Source organism: Dendropsophus ebraccatus, chromosome 3, assembly GCF_027789765.1.
Source record: "Dendropsophus ebraccatus isolate aDenEbr1 chromosome 3, aDenEbr1.pat, whole genome shotgun sequence".
NCBI classification, from domain to species: domain Eukaryota; kingdom Metazoa; phylum Chordata; class Amphibia; order Anura; family Hylidae; genus Dendropsophus; species Dendropsophus ebraccatus.
In genome coordinates, this window is record NC_091456.1 from 94,838,698 (window position 1) to 94,856,927 (window position 18,230).

General features: G+C 45.0%; 1 protein-coding gene across 1 annotated transcript; it reads left to right on the forward strand.

Moving 5' to 3' along the window:
* Positions 1–282: 282 nt before the first annotated feature.
* NR2C2AP (nuclear receptor 2C2 associated protein) lies at positions 283–18,016 on the forward strand. The gene is made up of 5 exons (XM_069964410.1): positions 283–408; positions 7,779–7,869; positions 10,158–10,263; positions 10,354–10,421; positions 17,447–18,016. Exons 1-5 carry the CDS (start codon positions 371–373, stop codon positions 17,561–17,563), a joined length of 420 nt encoding a protein of 139 aa, XP_069820511.1. The 5' UTR covers positions 283–370; the 3' UTR covers positions 17,564–18,016.
* The last annotated feature ends 214 nt before the right edge of the window (positions 18,017–18,230 follow it).

Consider the following 18,230-nt stretch of genomic DNA (forward strand, 5'->3'; position numbering starts at 1 on the left):
AGTCCTTCTATAGCATTGTATTACAGTCTCCAGTCCTACTATAGCATTGTATTACAGTCCCCAGTCCTTCTATAGCATTGTATAACAGTCCCTAGTACTTCTATAGCATTGTATAAGGGTGCACCCATAGTGTAGCTTCCTTCGTGTTGATGCTAACCCACTGCATAGGAAACCCTGTCAGACTCTGGAAATGCTGCTCTCTACAGCTGCTACACAGGAAACCGGGGAGAAAGCAGTCAAAGAAGGCTCCGCCCACACACGAGGCTGGTCACATGAGCATGACGACTCCGCACTCTAGGAAATCATTTCTGTCTGATGGAAAGCCGTGTTTCACGACACCGGCAGGCAGGAGTGTGCAGTTTCCGGCAACATGGTGGCATCAGTGTTAGGTTCTGGAGTAGTGAGCAGGTGAGACTTGCCCAGTATTCTGTGCACTACCCGGACTATTCACTTGTCATTTACCCGCTATGAAGCTGCTGTGTTACGTGGTGGTTAGTTTAGTGTGTAGTAGTAGTGTATTCCACATAGACACAGCATGTTATTTATCCTGTATACAGGTAGGTGACATAGATATCATTGATGGTAGAGCCTAGAATGTATCCTCTCCTTTGAGTTTCTCACTGTAGAGGATACATTCTAGCATCTTCAGTAGTGAAAATGCTAGAATGTATCCTCTCCTTTGAGTTTCTCACTGTAGAGGATACATTCTAGCATCTTCAGTAGTGAAAATGCTAGAATGTATCCTCTCCTTTGAGGCTCTCACTGTAGGGGATACATTCTAGCATCTTCAGTACTGAAATGGCTAGAATGTATCCTCTCCTCTGAGTGTATCCTCTCCTCTGAGTGTCTCACTGTAGGGGATACATTCTAGCATCTTCAGTACTGAAATGGCTAGAATGTATCCTCTCCTCTGAATATATCCTCTCCTTTGAGTTTCTGCAGGGGATACATTCTATCATGTTTAGTATTGAAATGTCTAAAATATATACCCTCTCAGAGGAGAGGATACATTCTAGGCACTATAATGAATCCCCTATAGTGAGACACTCAGAGAAGAGGATACATTCTAGCCATTTCAGTACTGAAGATGCTAGAATGTTTCCCCTACAGTGAGAACCTCAAAGGAGAGGATATACTCAGAGGAGAGGATACATTCTAGCCATTTTAGTACTGAACATGCTAGAATGTTTCCCCTACAGTGAGAGCCTCAAAGGAGAGGATACATTCTAGCATGTTCAGTAGTGAAAATGCTAGAATGTATCCCCTACAGTGAGAAACTCAGAGGAGAGGATATACTCAGAGAAGAGGATACATTCTAGCCATTTCAGTACTGAAGATGCTAGAATGTATCCCCTACAGTGAGAACCTCAAAGGAGAGGATATACTCAGAGGAGAGGATACATTCTAGCCATTTTAGTACTGAACATACTAGAATGTTTCCCCTACAGTGAGAGCCTCAAAGGAGAGGATACATTCTAGCATGTTCAGTAGTGAAAATGCTAGAATGTATCCCCTACAGTGAGAAACTCAGAGAGGATATACTCAGAGGAGAGGATACATTCTAGCCATTTCAGTACTGAAGATGCTAAATGTATCCCCTGCAGTGAGAAACTCAGAAAAGAGGATACACTCAGAGGAGAGGATACATTCTAGCATGTTCAGTACTGAAGTGTCTAGAATGTCCTCTCCTCTGAGTTTCTCACTGCAGGGTATGTATCCTAGCATGTTTAGGGCTATGTTCACACATAGTATTTCGGTCATTCTTTCTTCGACCAAAACCGAGTGCTGTGTTTTATGTGTGAACATAGCCTAGTAATGTAAAGTCCATTGAGTATCCTCTCCTCTGAGAGGGCATACATTCTAGAATGTTTAGTACTGAAATGTCTGGAGTGTATCCTCTCCTCTGAGAGGGCATCTCCACCAGGTGTACCCTCTCCTCTGAGAGGGCATCTCCACTAGGTGTATCCTCTCCTCTGAGAGGGCATACATTCTAGCAAGTGCAGTTTTGAAAGGTCTAGACCACAGGTGTCAGACTTCATCCCTCGGCTGTTACAGACTACATTTCCCATCATGCCTTACTTGTCCAGACATGGTGGGAATTGTAGTTCTGCAACTGCTGGAGGGCCTGAGTTTGACATCTCTGGTCTAGAATGTTCTCTTTTCTAACTGCAGGGTATACAGTCTAGTATGTATCCTCTCCTCTGAGCGTATCCTCTCTTCTGAGCTTCTCCCTGAGCGGGTCATATTACACAGCATGATTAAGAGGTGAAAACGAGCGGCGATGTTTTAGGTCAGTGCTCGCTTCCCCTTTGTTCCCTGCACATTTTCTGTGTTATTACACACACAGACAGTGACTGGGGGAACTGCGGGCAGCTGCGGGAGGGGCAGCCCAAAAAATCCTTAGATTGTTCAAGCTGCCCATTGTAGACAGCAGCACTATCGTGATCTGGATTACTCGACCAGTTTGAAGACCACAATCAGCTGATAACATGGATTATTACACCAAATGATTATCAGACGTAACGGCCAGGAAACCTTTGGTGTAATACACCATTGTCTGTACAAGGAACAGGACTGGTGTGTGGGGTCTGTATACAGGGGAGAGGACTGGTGTGTGTGGGGTCTGTATACAGGGGAAAGGACTGGTGTGTGTGGGGTCTGTATACAGGGGAGAGGACTGGGGTGTGTGGGGTCTGTATACAGGGGAGAGGACTGGTGTGTGGGGTCTGTATACAGGGGAGAGGACTGGTGTGTGTGGGGTCTGTATACAGGGGAGAGGACTGGTGTGTGTGGGGTCTGTATACAGGGGGAGAGGACTGGTGTGTGTGGTCTGTCTACAGGGGGAGAAGACTGGTGTGTGTGGTCTGTATACAGGGGAGAGGACTGGTGTGTGGGGTCTGTATACAGGGGAGAGGACTGGTGTGTGGGGTCTGTATACAGGGGGAGAGGACTGGTGTGGGGGGGGGGGGCTGTATACAGGGGGAGAGGACTGGTGTGTGTGGTCTGTATACAGGGGGAGAGGACTGGTGTGTGGGGTCTTTATACAGGGGGAGAGGACTGGTGTGTGGGGTCTGTATACAGGGGAGAGGACTGGTGTGTGTGGTCTGTATACAGGGGAGAGGACTGGTGTGTGTGGGGTCTGTATACAGGGGAGAGGACTGGTGTGTGTGGGGTCTGTATACAGGGGAGAGGACTGGTGTGTGTGGGGTCTGTATACAGGGGGAAAGGACTGGTGTGTGGGGTCTGTATACAGGGAGAGGACTGGTGTGTAGGGTCTGTATACAGGGGGAGAGGACTGGTGTGTGTGGTCTGTATACAGGGGAGAGGACTGGTGTGTGGGGTCTGTATACAGGGGGAGAGGACTGGTGTGTGTGGGGGGTCTGTATACAGGGGGAGAGGACTGGTGTGTGGGGGTCTGTATACAGGGGAGAGGACTGGTGTGGGGGGGGGTGAATACAGGGTGAGAGGACTGTGTGGGGGGGGTCTGTATACAGGGGAGAGGACTGGTGTGTGGGGTCTGTATACAGGGGGAGAGGACTGGTGTGTGTGGGGTCTGTATACAGGGGAGAGGACTGGTGTGTGTGGGGTCTGTATACAGGAAAGAGGACTGGTGTGTGTGTGGGGGGGGGGGTCTGTATACGGGGGAGAGGACTGGTGTGAGTCTGTATACAGGGGGAGAGGACTGGTGTGTGTGTGTGGGGGTCTGTATACAGGGGGAGAGGACTAGTGTGTGGGGTCTGTATACAGGGGGAGAGGGGACCAGTGTGGGGTGTCTGTGTACAGGGGTTCTCTCCCCCTGTATACAGACCCCACATACCAGTCCTCTCCCCTGTATACAAACCCCACATACCAGTCCTCTCCCCCTGTATACAGACCCCCCCCCCACACCAGTCCTCTCCCCCTGTATACAGACCCCCCCACACACAAGTCCTCTCCCCCTGTATACAGACCCCACACACACGCCTGTACTCTCCCCTATATACAGACCCCACACACCAGTCCTCTCCCACTGTATATAGACCCCACACACCAGTCCTCTCCCACTGTATATAGACCCCACACACCTGTCCTCTCCCCCTGTATACAGACCCCACACACCAGTCCTCTCCCCCTGTATACAGACCCCACACACCAGTCCTCTCCCCCTGTATATAGATCCCCCACACACCAGTCTTCTCCTCTGTATACAGACCCCACACACCAGTCCTCTCCCCCTGTATACAGACCCCACACACCAGTCCTCTCCCCCTGTATACAGACCCCACACACCCGTCCTCTCCCCTGTATACAGACCCCACACACCAGTCCTCTCCCCCTGTATACAGACTCCACACACACCAGTCCTCTCCCCCTGTATACAGACCCCACACACACCAGTCCTCTCCCCTGTATACAGACTCCACACACACCCGTCCTCTCCCCCCTGTATACAGACCCCACACACCAGTCCTCTCCCCCTGTATACAAACCCCACACACCCGTCCTCTCCCCCCTGTATACAGACCCCACACACCAGTCCTCTCCCCTGTATACAGACCCCACACACCAGTCCTCTCCCCTGTATACAGACTACACACACCAGTCCTCTCCCCCTGTATACAGACCCCACACACACCAGTCTTCTCCCCCTGTATACAGACCACACACCAGTCCTCTCCCCCTGTATACAGACCCCACACACCAGTCCTCTCCCCTGTATACAGACCCCACACACCAGTCCTCTCCCCCTGTATACAGACCACACACACACACCAGTCCTCTCCCCCTGTATACAGCCCCCCCCCACACACCAGTCCTCTCCCCCTGTATACAGACCCCACACACCAGTCCTCTCCCATGTATACAGACCCCACACACCAGTCCTCTCCCCCTGTATACAGCCCCCACACACACCAGTCCTCTCCCCCTGTATATAGATCCCCCACACACCAGTCCTCTCCCTCTGTATACAGACCCCACACACCAGTCCTCTCCCCCTGTATACAGACCCCACACACCAGTCCTCTCCCCCTGTATACAGACCCCACACACCAGTCCTCTCCCCTGTATACAGACCCCACACACCAGTCCTCTCCCCTGTATACAGACTACACACACCAGTCCTTTCCCCCTGTATATAGACCCCACACACACCAGTCCTCTCCCCTGTATACAGACCCCACACACCAGTCCTCTCCCCCTGTATACAGACCCCACACACACCAGTCCTCTCCCCCTGTATATAGACCCCACACACACCAGTCCTTTCCCCCTGTATACAGACCCCCCACACCAGTCCTCTCCCCCTGTATACAGACCCCACACACACCAGTCCTCTCCCCCTGTATACAGACCCCACACACACCAGTCCTCCCCCTGTATACAGCCCCCCCACACACACCAGTCCTCTCCCCCTGTATACAGACCCCACACACCAGTCCTCTCCCATGTATACAGACCCCACACACCAGTCCTCTCCCCCTGTATACAGACACCACACACCAGTCCTCTCCCCCTGTATACCCCTCCATGTTACTGTGGATATTGCAGCTTCCTTCCCTCTGTTTCTGCACAGTGAATGGTGCAGCAGCTCACTACTTCCTACTTCCGGTCGAGGCCCCGCCCCTCCTGGTGACATCACACCTCAAAGGAGAGGATACACTCTAGCATCTACCATCATTGATTGTTCACAATCCCCCCTTTGTGCCATGACTGCCTAATGTGGGGGCTGTATATGAGCTGGGGCAGGGGAGCAGTGCAGCAGCCTCCCACAGCTTTAACCCCTTATTTTCCAGGGGCAGTTCACAAAATGAAAGCTGTAGCATGCTTGGCTGCCATGCTAGCTCCCCCGCTTCTCTCCACCCATTCCATGGAGCTGTAACAACGGTATCCATGTATCTTTTTATGTCGCTTTATTTTGGCTGCTGCGGCACCGTATTGGCCTTTGTAAGTATATCCTATATATGTCCTCCTGTTTTCACACAATTGTAATATGGACAGAAGTGTCGGCCTGAACTGACAGCTGTGAATGAGAGATGAGCGCATGCTGAAATTGCACTCATCTGTACCGTGAATGTTAAAGGGGTTGTCCAGCAGAAATCTCTTTCTTTCAAATCAACTGGTGTCAGAAAGTTATACAGATTTGTAATTCACTTCTATTAAAAATTCTCAAGTGTTCCCATACTTATAACCTTCTGTATGTCCCGCAGGAAGTGTTGCTTTATTTTCAGCCTGACACAGTGCTCTCTGCTGCCACCTCTGACCGAGACAGGAACTGTCCAGAGCAGGAGAGGTTTTCTATGGGAATTCATAGAAAACCGAGACAGAGTCTCGGCCAGAGATGTCAGCAGAGAGCACTGTGTCAGACTGAAAATAAAACATTTCCTGCAGGACATACAGCAGCTAATAAGTATAGGAAGACTTGAGAATTTTTAATAGGAGTAAATTACAAATCTGTATAACTTTCTGACACCAGTTCATTTGAAAGATAGATTTTTGCTGGACAACCCCTTTAAGGGGCATCATGGAAACAACTTAATAGCTGCTTTCAGCTTTCTTCTCACCTCCAGCAGCCACAACCAGGCAGGAGGAAGCTTGAGGCCTAGATCAATGTACAGAAATGCACAGGCATTAACTTGATACTTGAGACATAAGCAAAGATCAGGCACATGTACCTCCTCCCCCCTACCGGATTTATACTCCATGGGGGAGATTTATTAAAGTAGAATTGGCTCAGTTGCCCCTAGCAACCAATCAGATTCCACCTTTAATTTTCCAAGGAATCTGTGAGGAATGAAAAGTGGAATAAGGTTGCTAGGGGCAACTGAGCCAGTTCTAATGTACACCCCTTCGATAAATCTCCCCACCCCTGTGTAGGAATTTCATAATATACTAGTGTGTAGCGGATATGTTTATGGAAATAAGCCCATGTACCGTATTTGCCCCTGCCCTGTGTCCTATGGGGCTCCGGTGTCCCCCTGCCTCAATCTCTGAGATGGACTCATCTTGGGGGTGACAGCTCGCTCAGCCAATCACTGAGATGGGCAGCTCTGTGGCCAGTGATTGGCGTAGCGGGCTGTCACCCCTGAGACAAGTCCACCTTAGAAGTGGGGGCTGAATCATTCAGAGGAGGACCTCAGGGGGGAGGTAAGCATAGCTTCTTTATTGTATAATTGCAGCCCTATTGATAAAGTTTTCTTAATTCAGATAACCCCTTTAGGAGTTGCCTGCCAAATTAACGGATTACCATATTTTAACACTGCCTTCGATTCTTTTTATTTTTTATTTATTTATTGCTTTGTAGAAATGCCATATGTTTCACAAATGCCCCCCCCCCCTTTTAGAAATACCAAAGGAAAAACGCCAGAAAAAAACAACACCTCTAGAGCATACGCTCTTAGGGAAAAAAATAGTTTATAAAGACTGTCATGCCTCTGCATCCATGTACACTGGAGCTGTCTGTACGCAGTCAGTGACACCAGCTCAGGGCTGGCACAGGTCTCACACTAACAGTTTACCCTGGCAATTTATGGCACAAACTATGCAAATATGTGCCCTCTGCGCCACTTGTGCAGCATGATAAATTTCACCCATGTGTAAAATAGCCCTCTTAGCTATGTGTGCTGTCTTTTTACATGGTCCTTTTTAAAATGGGTGTACTATGTTTAATGTAAATAAAAGCAGAATGTTTTATTTGCTTCTGTGTGCACTGCATAACCAGAAGGATAGGAAAATGAATGTAGCAGTTAGAACTGTGTGGATATTTAGGTATAAAGTGTTTATTGCATTGCTTCCTACAGAGTCAGTTCAGTTCTACAACGGGATGTTAAGCAGTTTGGCAAACAGTTTCTTTTTGACCGCAAGGAAGAAACATGCTGGAACTCTGATCAGGTACAGTCATGTTATATGTTCTTTAGGGTAGTAGTAAATGGGCAAAAATACACATATTTGCACTGCCCCATATAATACTGACGCCTCATATACAAGTTAAGCTGTATACTCAGCCAGGGGCGTAACTACCACTGTAGCAGTCATAGCAGCTGCTAAGGGGCCCACCGCATCAGGGGGCCCTGTTGCCTGCTCCTGCAATGCACTGGGCCCCCTGAGTTGTCATCATTTGCAGATTCTGCATCATTTGCAGATTCTGCAAATGCCCCTTTAACTGCAAGCACTCCTGACAAGCCCTTGCAGTTTTAACCCTTTAAGGACGGAGCCAGTTTTCATTATTTTTTTTTTCTATTAGTGTTTAAAAGGCCACTGAGCTTGCATATTTTCCCCTACAGACCCACATGAGCCCTAATTTTTTGCGACACCAATTATACTTAGCAAATACAGACTTAATTTTTCTATAAAATATGTTGAAAAAACAGAAAAAAATTATATGTGCAGTGAAATTTGAAAATAAGTGCAATTCCTTTTATTTTGAGGGGTTTCATATTTACGCCGTTCGCCCTATAGTAAAACTGACATGTTATCTATGTTCCTCAAGTCAGTTCGATTACAACGATATGTAACTTGTATAACTTTTATATTTGACTGCTTTAAAAATTTTTTAACCATTTAAAGAAAACTAAATGTGTTTAAAATTGCTCTATTCCCATCCTATAACGCTTTCATTGTTTGGTCTATGGGGCTCTCTGAGGTGTCATTTTTTGCGACGCGATCTGTTCTTTCTTTTGGTGTCTTGTTTGCGTATATGCGACATTTTGATCACTTTTTATTAAATTTTTTCTGAGTTTAATGTAAACAAAAATGCGCAATTTTGCACTTTGGTGGGTTTTTGCGCTTACGCCATGTACCGTGCAAAATCAGAAATCTAATTATTTAATAGTTTGGTTGATTACGCACGCAGCGATACCAAATATGTTTATTTTTTATTAATAAAAACACTTTTTTTTTTCACTAACAGTAATTAGAAGCCCCCTGGGGGACTTCTATATACACAGCACTGATCTCCCATTGAGATCAATGCTGTGTATATAATAGAGCAATGATCCATCAGATTGGTGCTCTATTATAATGGGCTGCAGCAGACCATCTACATGGATTGCCGAGCCGGGATCAGCGTCATTCCGATGCTGAGCCCCGGCCGGCTCATTACAACGGATGTCCCCTCCGCGATCGCATCGCGGGGGGGAGATCCCCAACTAGACACCAGGGAGAGGGGGCACAGATACTATTCAAATGCAGCTGTCAGCTTTGACAGCTGCATTTGAATAGTTAATTAGCCGGCCACAGCGGCTAATACCCGCGGTCCCTGGCTACACATAGCAACCGGGGACTGCGGGCTGCAGAGAGGGCTCATGCCGGGAGCCCTCTCTGATCCCCCTTAACGGCCGCATGACGGGTATACCCGTCATGCGTTGTTAAGGGGTTAAGTTATCTTGACGACTTTGTGGTCAGCCTGGAAAGGGGGGGGGGGGAAGCAATCAAAAGTTTGCTATGTGGTCCAGTCATTTCAAGTTACACCCCTGTACTCGGCATATTCAGTGCCATATGGCATTCCAAGATATAATAGATCTGACAGCAACTTTTATGCAGTTTGACACTTTCAAACCATTAACAGGAATCTCAGTAATGTAGCTATTATCTACTTCTGGCCACAGCAGGTTATCTGTTGGCTGCCATGTCCTGTAGTAGGGTCACTTACAAAAGTTCTGCAGAAATACCTGCCCTTGATTATCATGTTTACCTGATAATTGGCTATGTTCACATTGAAGATTTTTGAATTTAAGGAAATAATTGGCTTGTGTAAAAGGACCTTAAAGGTGCAACTAAAGGGGGTTTAATGGCTCCTTTAAGGTCCTTTTACCCTGGACGATTATTGTTAACATTTGCACAATTCACTGCAAAATAGCAAACATTAATTGCTATGTTTGAACATAGCCTAAAAAGGCCAGCGATCAAGTATTGGATTGGATCTTTTGTGCAGTTGGTGAAATCATCATCACTATCGGACACATAGCTCTCTGTGTGGCTGATAACAGTGCATTTAAATGGCAACACAAATGATACAGCGATCATTTGTACGGAAACCTGTGTTAGTCCAGAAACCTGTATAACTTAAAGGGGTTACCATAGTCAACATCTTCTTTAGTGATGGAGTTATAGTACTGATGACTATTTTGACTAGTAGACTCAGTGACTTGGTGAGTAATAAATGTGCTTTCTTGCCCTAGGGATCATCCCAATGGATTACACTAGAATTCCCACACAAAGTCTGCATATCAGAAATCCATATCCAGTTCCAAGGTGGCTTTTCCAGTAGGAGCTGCATACTAGAAGGTAATTGGAATAAGGTCTTTCTTGACAAGAGATTTTCCTGAATGGCAGGCACAAAAGAATCTTCTTTTCATTGGCTTTTCTTATTTGCAGGATGCCTTAATCAAAGTGAATTGATGAAAATTGCTGAATTTTACCCAGAAGATAAGAATGCCCTTCAAATATCCTTTTAAGAATAGCAATCATAATGCACCCAACTTTTTACAGTTTATTTCCATTAACACATAGAGGGAAATTTATTGTATTCTCCTTTTTATTGTATTCTCCTTTTCCAATTTTTCAAAAATTGTGCATGGCTTGAAGAAATTGTGCAAAGAATTTTTTTTGTCAATCGAAAATAAGTGAAATGTATTTACCTGATCCTGACCAGATATAGGCCTGCGCCTGTGGAATGCAAATTTTAAATTTTTGCGTACATGATAAGTAAGGAACAACTGCCTATTTTTATGTGAATGTTTTGGACAACAAGACATAAAGATAATTACATCCAAACAAATTTTTTGCACAACAAATATTCCTTAGTAACTACCACTACATAAAAAAATGGGTACAAACCACATATATTCAACTAAAAATAGGCACAAAGCCCATGATAAATGTCCCCCATACTGTCTAGTACATGTATCTGCTTACAAATGTTCCCTAAAAAAGTCATCCCCATTTGTCAAACGCAAAATCTAAACTACTCACGAAAAAAATGGTGGAGGTGTCTTAAAGGAGAAGTCCGGTGAAAAGTATTGTGTTGCCCCACAAAAGTTATACAAATCACCCATATACACTTATTACGGGAAATGCACATAAAGTGCTTTTTTCCCTGCACTTACTACTGCATCAAGGCTTCACTTCCTGGATAACATGGTGATGTCACGACCCAACTCCCAGAGCTGTGCGGGCTGTGGCTGCTGGAGAGGATGATGGCAGAGGGATGCTCACTGTCCCTCCAGTAGTGATGCATGATGCACCGAAATATCGATACTAATATCGATATTCGGGGCAAAAAAACTGTTCGGTACCAGGATTTCCTGGTATCGATACTTTATGTTAAGATGTGCAATAGCGCAGCTTAACATAGAGTATAGTGCAGAGAACACGGCGGCTATCTGAGCGCCGGCCGTGCTCTCTGTGTGCTTCCCACCCCCTGCGCGGCTCACAAACTCCTTCTCCTTGCTGCCCGGTCCAGGTGTCATCTCGGACATCTCTCTCCCCCTCCCCAGCAACCAGCGGAGGCCGCCCGGGTACGGCATGCCGCTGTCACTATGGAGCGCTATTCATACTGGGCTGTGCTCTGTTGTGACTCCCGGCCCCCGCACACAGGCCGCAGCCTCCTCACTACGGAACAATCTCCAAAGCCATCGGCTGCGGGGCACGGAGCGGCTCGGATGCTGCTGACACTTCACAGCGGCATTTACACAGTTAAACCGGCTATTTAACTGTGTAGATGCCGCTGTGTCAGCAGCATCCGAGCCGCTTCGTGTGCAGCAGCTGATGGCTTTGGAGATTGTCCCGTAGTGAGGAGGCTGCGGCCTGTGTGCAGGGGCCGGGAGTCAGAACGGAGCGAGGAGAGTGACGCCGGGATCGGGCAGCATGGAGCAGGAGGTGAGGGTTCTGCTCCACTACAACTATTACTATCCCCAATAGACTATACTAGTGCTGGGTCAGCACTAGTATAGTATGTTGGGGGTAGTAGTTGTATGGCTAACATATAACACTAGTACAGCATGTTGGGGGTAGTAGTTATATAGCTATATGTCAGCCATACAACTACTATCCCCAATATACTATACTTGTGTTATGTGTCAGCCATACTAGTACCCCCAACCGACTATACTGTGCATCTGCCATACTACTACTACTACCCCCAACCTACTATACTGTGCATCTGCCATACTACTAGTACCCCCAACATACTGTACTGTACATCTGCCATACTACTACTACCCCCAACCTACTATACTGGCATCTGCCATACTACTAGTACCCCCAACATACTGTACTGTGCATCTGCCATACTTCTACTACCCCCAACCTACTATACTGGCATCTGCCATACTACTACCCCCAACTTACTATGCATCTGCCATACTACTACTACCCCCAACCTACTATACTGGCATCTGCCATACTACTACCCCCAACTTACTATACTGTGCATCTACCATACTACTACCCCCAACCTACTATACTGGCATCTGCCATACTACTACTACCCCCAGCATACTATACTGTGCATCTGCCGTACTACTACTACCCCCAACATTCTATACTGTGCATATGCCATACTACTACTACCCCCAACATACTATAGTGTGTTAGCCATACAACTACTACCCCAAACATACTATGCTGTGAGTCAGCCATACAACTACTAACTCCCAACTACTATAATAAAAACAAAAAAAGGGGGAAATATTGGCATCACCACATGCGTAATTGCACGTTTAAATGATCACCGTCCCAATCTCGCACAGTATACAGTGTTCCAAAAAAAGTCATATATGCAAACATGGTACCAATCAAAGCTGCAAATCATTGTGCACAAAGACTCTCAGACAGCTCTATAGGCTGAAAGATATGGGAATCAGAAAACAGCAATTTTTAACACATGTATTTAAAAAAAAAAAAAAAAACATAACTTTTGTAACATTTGTACAGTGTACAGTGTAAGTTGTAAATTAAAATGAAAATATATTGTACCATTGTAATAGTGCGGACCTGAAGAATATAGATAACATGTCAGGTATATTACATAGTGAACATTGGAGAGTGTTATATCTGCAGTTGAGGGGGGGGGGGGGCATTATATTGAATTATTATTGGGGGGGGGGTTATACGCTAAGTATCGAAATGGTATTGAGTATCGAAATAAAAAAGTTGGTATTGGTATCGAACTCAAAATTTTGGTATCGTGACATCCCTACCCTCCAGTGCCCTGTGTCCCTCAGTGTCCCCCTGCCATCATCCTCTCCAGCAGCCACAGCCCGCACAGCTCTGGGAGTCGGGTCGTGACATCACCATGTTATCCATGAAATAAAGTCTTGATGCAGTAGTAAGTGCAGGGAAAAAAGCACTTTATAAGCATTTCCTGTAATAAGTGTTTATTGGTGATTTGTGTAACTTTTGGGGGCAATACAATACTTTAATAAAAATTTTTGCTGGACTTTTCCTTTAACCCTTTGAGGACCAGGCCCAAAATGACCCAGTGGACCGCGCAAATTTTGATCTTAGTGTTTTCGTTTTTCCCTCCTCCCCTTCTAAGAGCTCTAGCACTTTCAGTTTTCTATCTACAAGCCATGTAATGGCTTGTTTTTTACTGGAATAGTTGTACTTTGTAATGGCGCCTTTCATTTTACCATAACATGTATGATGGAATTCCAAATATATTATTTATGAAGATATAAATAGGTGAAATCGTAAAAAAGAATGCAATATGGTAACGTTTGGGGGGTTCCTGTGTCTACATAATACACTATATGGTAACAGCGACATGATACTATTATTCTATAGGTCAGTCCGAACACAACCATATGCAGGTTTACACAGATTCTCTAATGTTATATATATTTTTTAAATGAAATCCTTTTTTTTGGCAATTAATTATAAATAAAATAGCCCTATTGTGACGCTTATAACAGTTTTATTTTTTCACCTACTGGGCTGTATGGGGTGTCATTTTTTTCCGCCATGATCTCTAGTTTTTATTAATACCATATTTGTGAAGATCGGACGTTTTGATCACTTTTCATTAATTTTTCTTTATATATAATGTAACATAAAATCGGTAATCCGCGCACTTTTTTCCCTCTTTTCGTGTACGCCGTTCACCGATCACAATGACGCTTGTTATATTTTAATAGATTGGACAATTACGCACGCTATGGTATATGTTTATTTGTTGATTTATTTTTATATGTTTTATTTATATAATGGGAAAGGGGGGTGATTTCAACTTTTATTGGGGGAGGGGTTTTGCGGTAGTGTGTTAGTGTTTTTAACTTTTTTTTTTTTTTACACATTTGAAGTCCCTTTGGGGGACTTTTACATCCAGTACTTTGATTTTTACACTGATCATTGCTATGCCTTAGGCATAGCATTGATCAGTGTTATCGGCGATCTGCTCATTGAGCCTGCCTGTGCAGGCTTAGTGGAGCAGATAGCTGATCGGACCGCAGGGAGGCAGGTGAGAGACCTCCGGCGGCCCGTTTTACCGATCGGGACCCCCGCAGTCACACTGCGGGGGTCCCGATTGGTAAGTGACAGGGGACTCCCCCTGTCACTTACACTTAAACGCCGCTGATTGCAGCCGGCCCCCACCTGCTATGAAGCGCGCTCCGCTCCGGAGCATGCTTCATAGCCGGAGAAACACCCAGGGCGTACAGTTACGCCCTAGGTCGTCTGGGGACAGACTTCCATGGCGTAACTATACGCCCTGGGTCGTCTAAGGGTTAAATATTAAAATGTGATTAATCCCACACATAAGTATAAAGTGTATAGGGAACGTAAAGGAGCACTCCACTTTTTTTTTCTTTTTATTCTTCTTTTCAAATCAACCGGTGTCAGAAATTTATACAGATTTGAAAATTGATTCTTTTTATATCTTAAGTCTTCCAGTACTTATCAGATGCTGTATGTCCTGCAGGAAGTTGTGTATTCTTTCCAGTCTGAAACAGTGCTTTCTGCTGCCACCTCTGTCCGTGACAGGAACTGTCCAAAGCAGGAAAGGTTTTCTATGGGTGTTTTCTACTGCTCTGGACAGTTCCTGTCAATGACCGAGATGACAATCACAGATGGGGGTACATAACACATTTAAAACATAACTTTTAATGTCAGTCGCTAAAACAACAATCCCCACATGACAAACATCGGACACAAACTGCTCGCTCAGGGTCTATGGAACACTCGTCCTAAGAAGGGAAACCCCCTACCCTGATCTACCCCTTGGTCTGTCCCTAGTAGTAGACCCTCCAAACATGTGCTCTACTTGCGTCTCCGACTCTTCCATACTTATGAGTCCTTAGGGAGAAAAAACGTAATAAGGCAAGGAGGAAATAAACAGTAGATAATATACACGCAAGACGTGTTAATGTGATGAGGTCCCAGCAGCTATAGGGCCGACTAGTGAGTCGCTCTATGGGGGTAATGATGCACACAGACAGTGGTCTGACTAACATCCAAAAGACTACCTACTCACACTGGCAGAGTCTAGGCGGTCTCGCAGTGTCTCTCCCACTGAGCCTCTCCCTGAGGACTCCTAAGGGCCCTATTCCACCGGGCGATTATCGTTTGCATAATCGTTAACGATTAACGATCTCAAACGACCGCTATTGCGAAAGAACTGAAAACGTTCACTCATTTCCATGGAACGATAATCGTTACTTATGATCGTAACTGCGATCGTTTTTTCTTCGCTATTTATTCGCTATTGCGTTCGTATCTATTGCGAACGACCGAACGATGTCTTATTCAATGCGAACGATTTGCGAACGAGCAGCGATAAAAATAGGTCCAGGTCTTATAAAGCGATCAACAATTTCTCTTTCGGTCGTTAATCGTTACTGCATTTCAACCGAACGATTATCGTTTAGATTCGAACGATTTAACAATAATCTGAACGATAATCGTCCGGTGGAATAGGGCCCTTAGTATGGAAGAAACACGTCGGAGTCGCAAGTAGGGCACATGTTTGGAGAGTCTACTAGGGACAGACCAAAGGGTAGATGCTCCATAGACCCTGAGCAAGCAGGGGTAGTTCATCACATCAATAGGGCATAATAGGGTTAATTTGTTCTTGTGCCCTTTTTCTATCTATTTAGTATGGTGTGGACATACCCTGCCAGAAAGCCAATTATGAGTCTGCATTAACTCATCTAAGTGGTAAGAGATCACATTTATGATTGTTGCTATATATGTATGTGACTCGTATTTGGTATTGTAGGGAGCTCTTATAAGCCACTGGCTCCTTATCATTTTAGTTTGTGTCCGATGGTTATGTGGGGATTGTTGTTTTAGCGATTGACATTAAAAGTGATATTTTAAATGTGTTATGTACCCCCATCTGTAATTGGTATTTGAGCATTTGAAGTGCGCTTTTTCTGCTGACCACGATTTGGCTTGGTTGCACCATGTCAGACTGAAAAGAATACACTACTTCCAGCAGGACACACAGCAGATTATAAATACTGGAAGACTTGAGATTTTTAAATAGAAGTAAGTACAAATCTGTTAAACATTCTGGCACCTGTTCATTTAAAAGCATTTTTCTCTGGTGTACTCCTTTAAAGCGACTCTGTGACCACAATCTGACCCTTCCCCCCCCCCCCCAATCTCTTGTACCTTCGGATAGCTGCTTTTAATCCAAGATCTGTCCTGGGGTCTGATCGGCAGGTGATGCAGTTATTGTCCTAAAAAACAACTTCAAAACTTGCAGCCCTGTGCCCAACGGCCGTGGCCTAGATTGCGTATGCATTAGGTTGGCACAACCTCTCTGTCCCTCCTCCCCGCCCTCCTCATCATTAGGAATGCTCCAGGCTGATTGTCTCCTATTCATCAGCTGTGTGAATACTGAACATGGGTACCTGTGCAATGTTCAGACAGGAGAAAATGTTCCAGTGGCATTCCTAATGATGAAGAGGGTTGGGAGGAGGGATAGAGGGGTGGTGCAAAGTTAGGGCACAGATACTACAAGCCACAGCCGTTTGACACAGGGCTTCAAAGTTTTTTTAGGACAATAACTGCATTACCTGCTAAACGGACCCCAGGACAGATCTTGGATTAAAAGCAGCTATCTGAAGGTACAAGTGGTTTGGGGTGGGCAGATTGTGGGTACAGAGTCGCTTTAAGAAAGTACCCTGTCAGCCTGAGACATGTTTGTCTACCCCTTATCAAGAGCACAATAGAGCCGTCACTCTGACATTCCAGACCCACCCATTATTACAATGAGGACTACCTTATAGATACTATCTTTCAGCAGCAGTAAAGTGAGAATAGCTTCCCCTACGATTTAGCAGCTTAAAGCCTGACTGCTGGCTGAAGGTAGAAGTACAAGAATGTGTGTTTAATTTTTAATTGCATAGAACTTGCAAAAGGAAAAATATTGTTTTCTATAAATAATGAGTTAAGAAGAATACCCCTGACATTAGTGTCCTTTTAACTTATGTTCATGGATTTTTCCTTAATTACAACGCTGCACAGATTTGATTTTCCAGAGCAGTATGTCGAAAAACTACGACTATGTTTTCCAAGCAGTACAGATTTTTTTGGAAGAATTGTGGTTTACCACCTAGATGTGCTGGGCCACAAGAATTAAAATTACAATACACTTTGGTGTACACAAAAATACTTTCAACTCACTACTTCTGCACGGATCCTCGCTCAGCTGACAATTCCACAAGTATTATCCAGCATTCCCTAAAATCTTTATTTAGTCCATTCTGGATCATACATCTCTGCATGAGTAGACTTTGGTATTAGGCCATGAAGATCTTCCCGCCATCTGTACCATACCTCAATGATGTAGATGTCTGTATTTTCAAGCATATGAGGTTAAAACAATGAAAGTTATAATTATTCGTGCTACAAGTAGCCAAAGGAACGGTACTATGTGCCTTGTATATTATGCTTGGACTTTTCTATTGAACTTTTACAGAAATATGTCAACAGCTTGTACATTCAAGGTTGTAACACCGAGAAACAAACCTTGCTTCAGTCTTCAGTTACAAGGCAACAGTGTTATTTTATTATTAAAATGAACCAAACATTGTATCATGGGAGTTCTTGTTAGACGTGGGGCTGTGAAGTCTGAGACTGTTTTGGCTGGAGTCGGAAAAAATGTACCAACACCGATTCCAACTCCAGCTTTAAAAAAATCTTTCAAAATTTTATAATTGAATTTTCATAAGAATATTATAAATGTTCCTCATTAATATTTTAGGTCCTATCGATCTAAAGTCCTCATTTATAACAACCAGAAAACC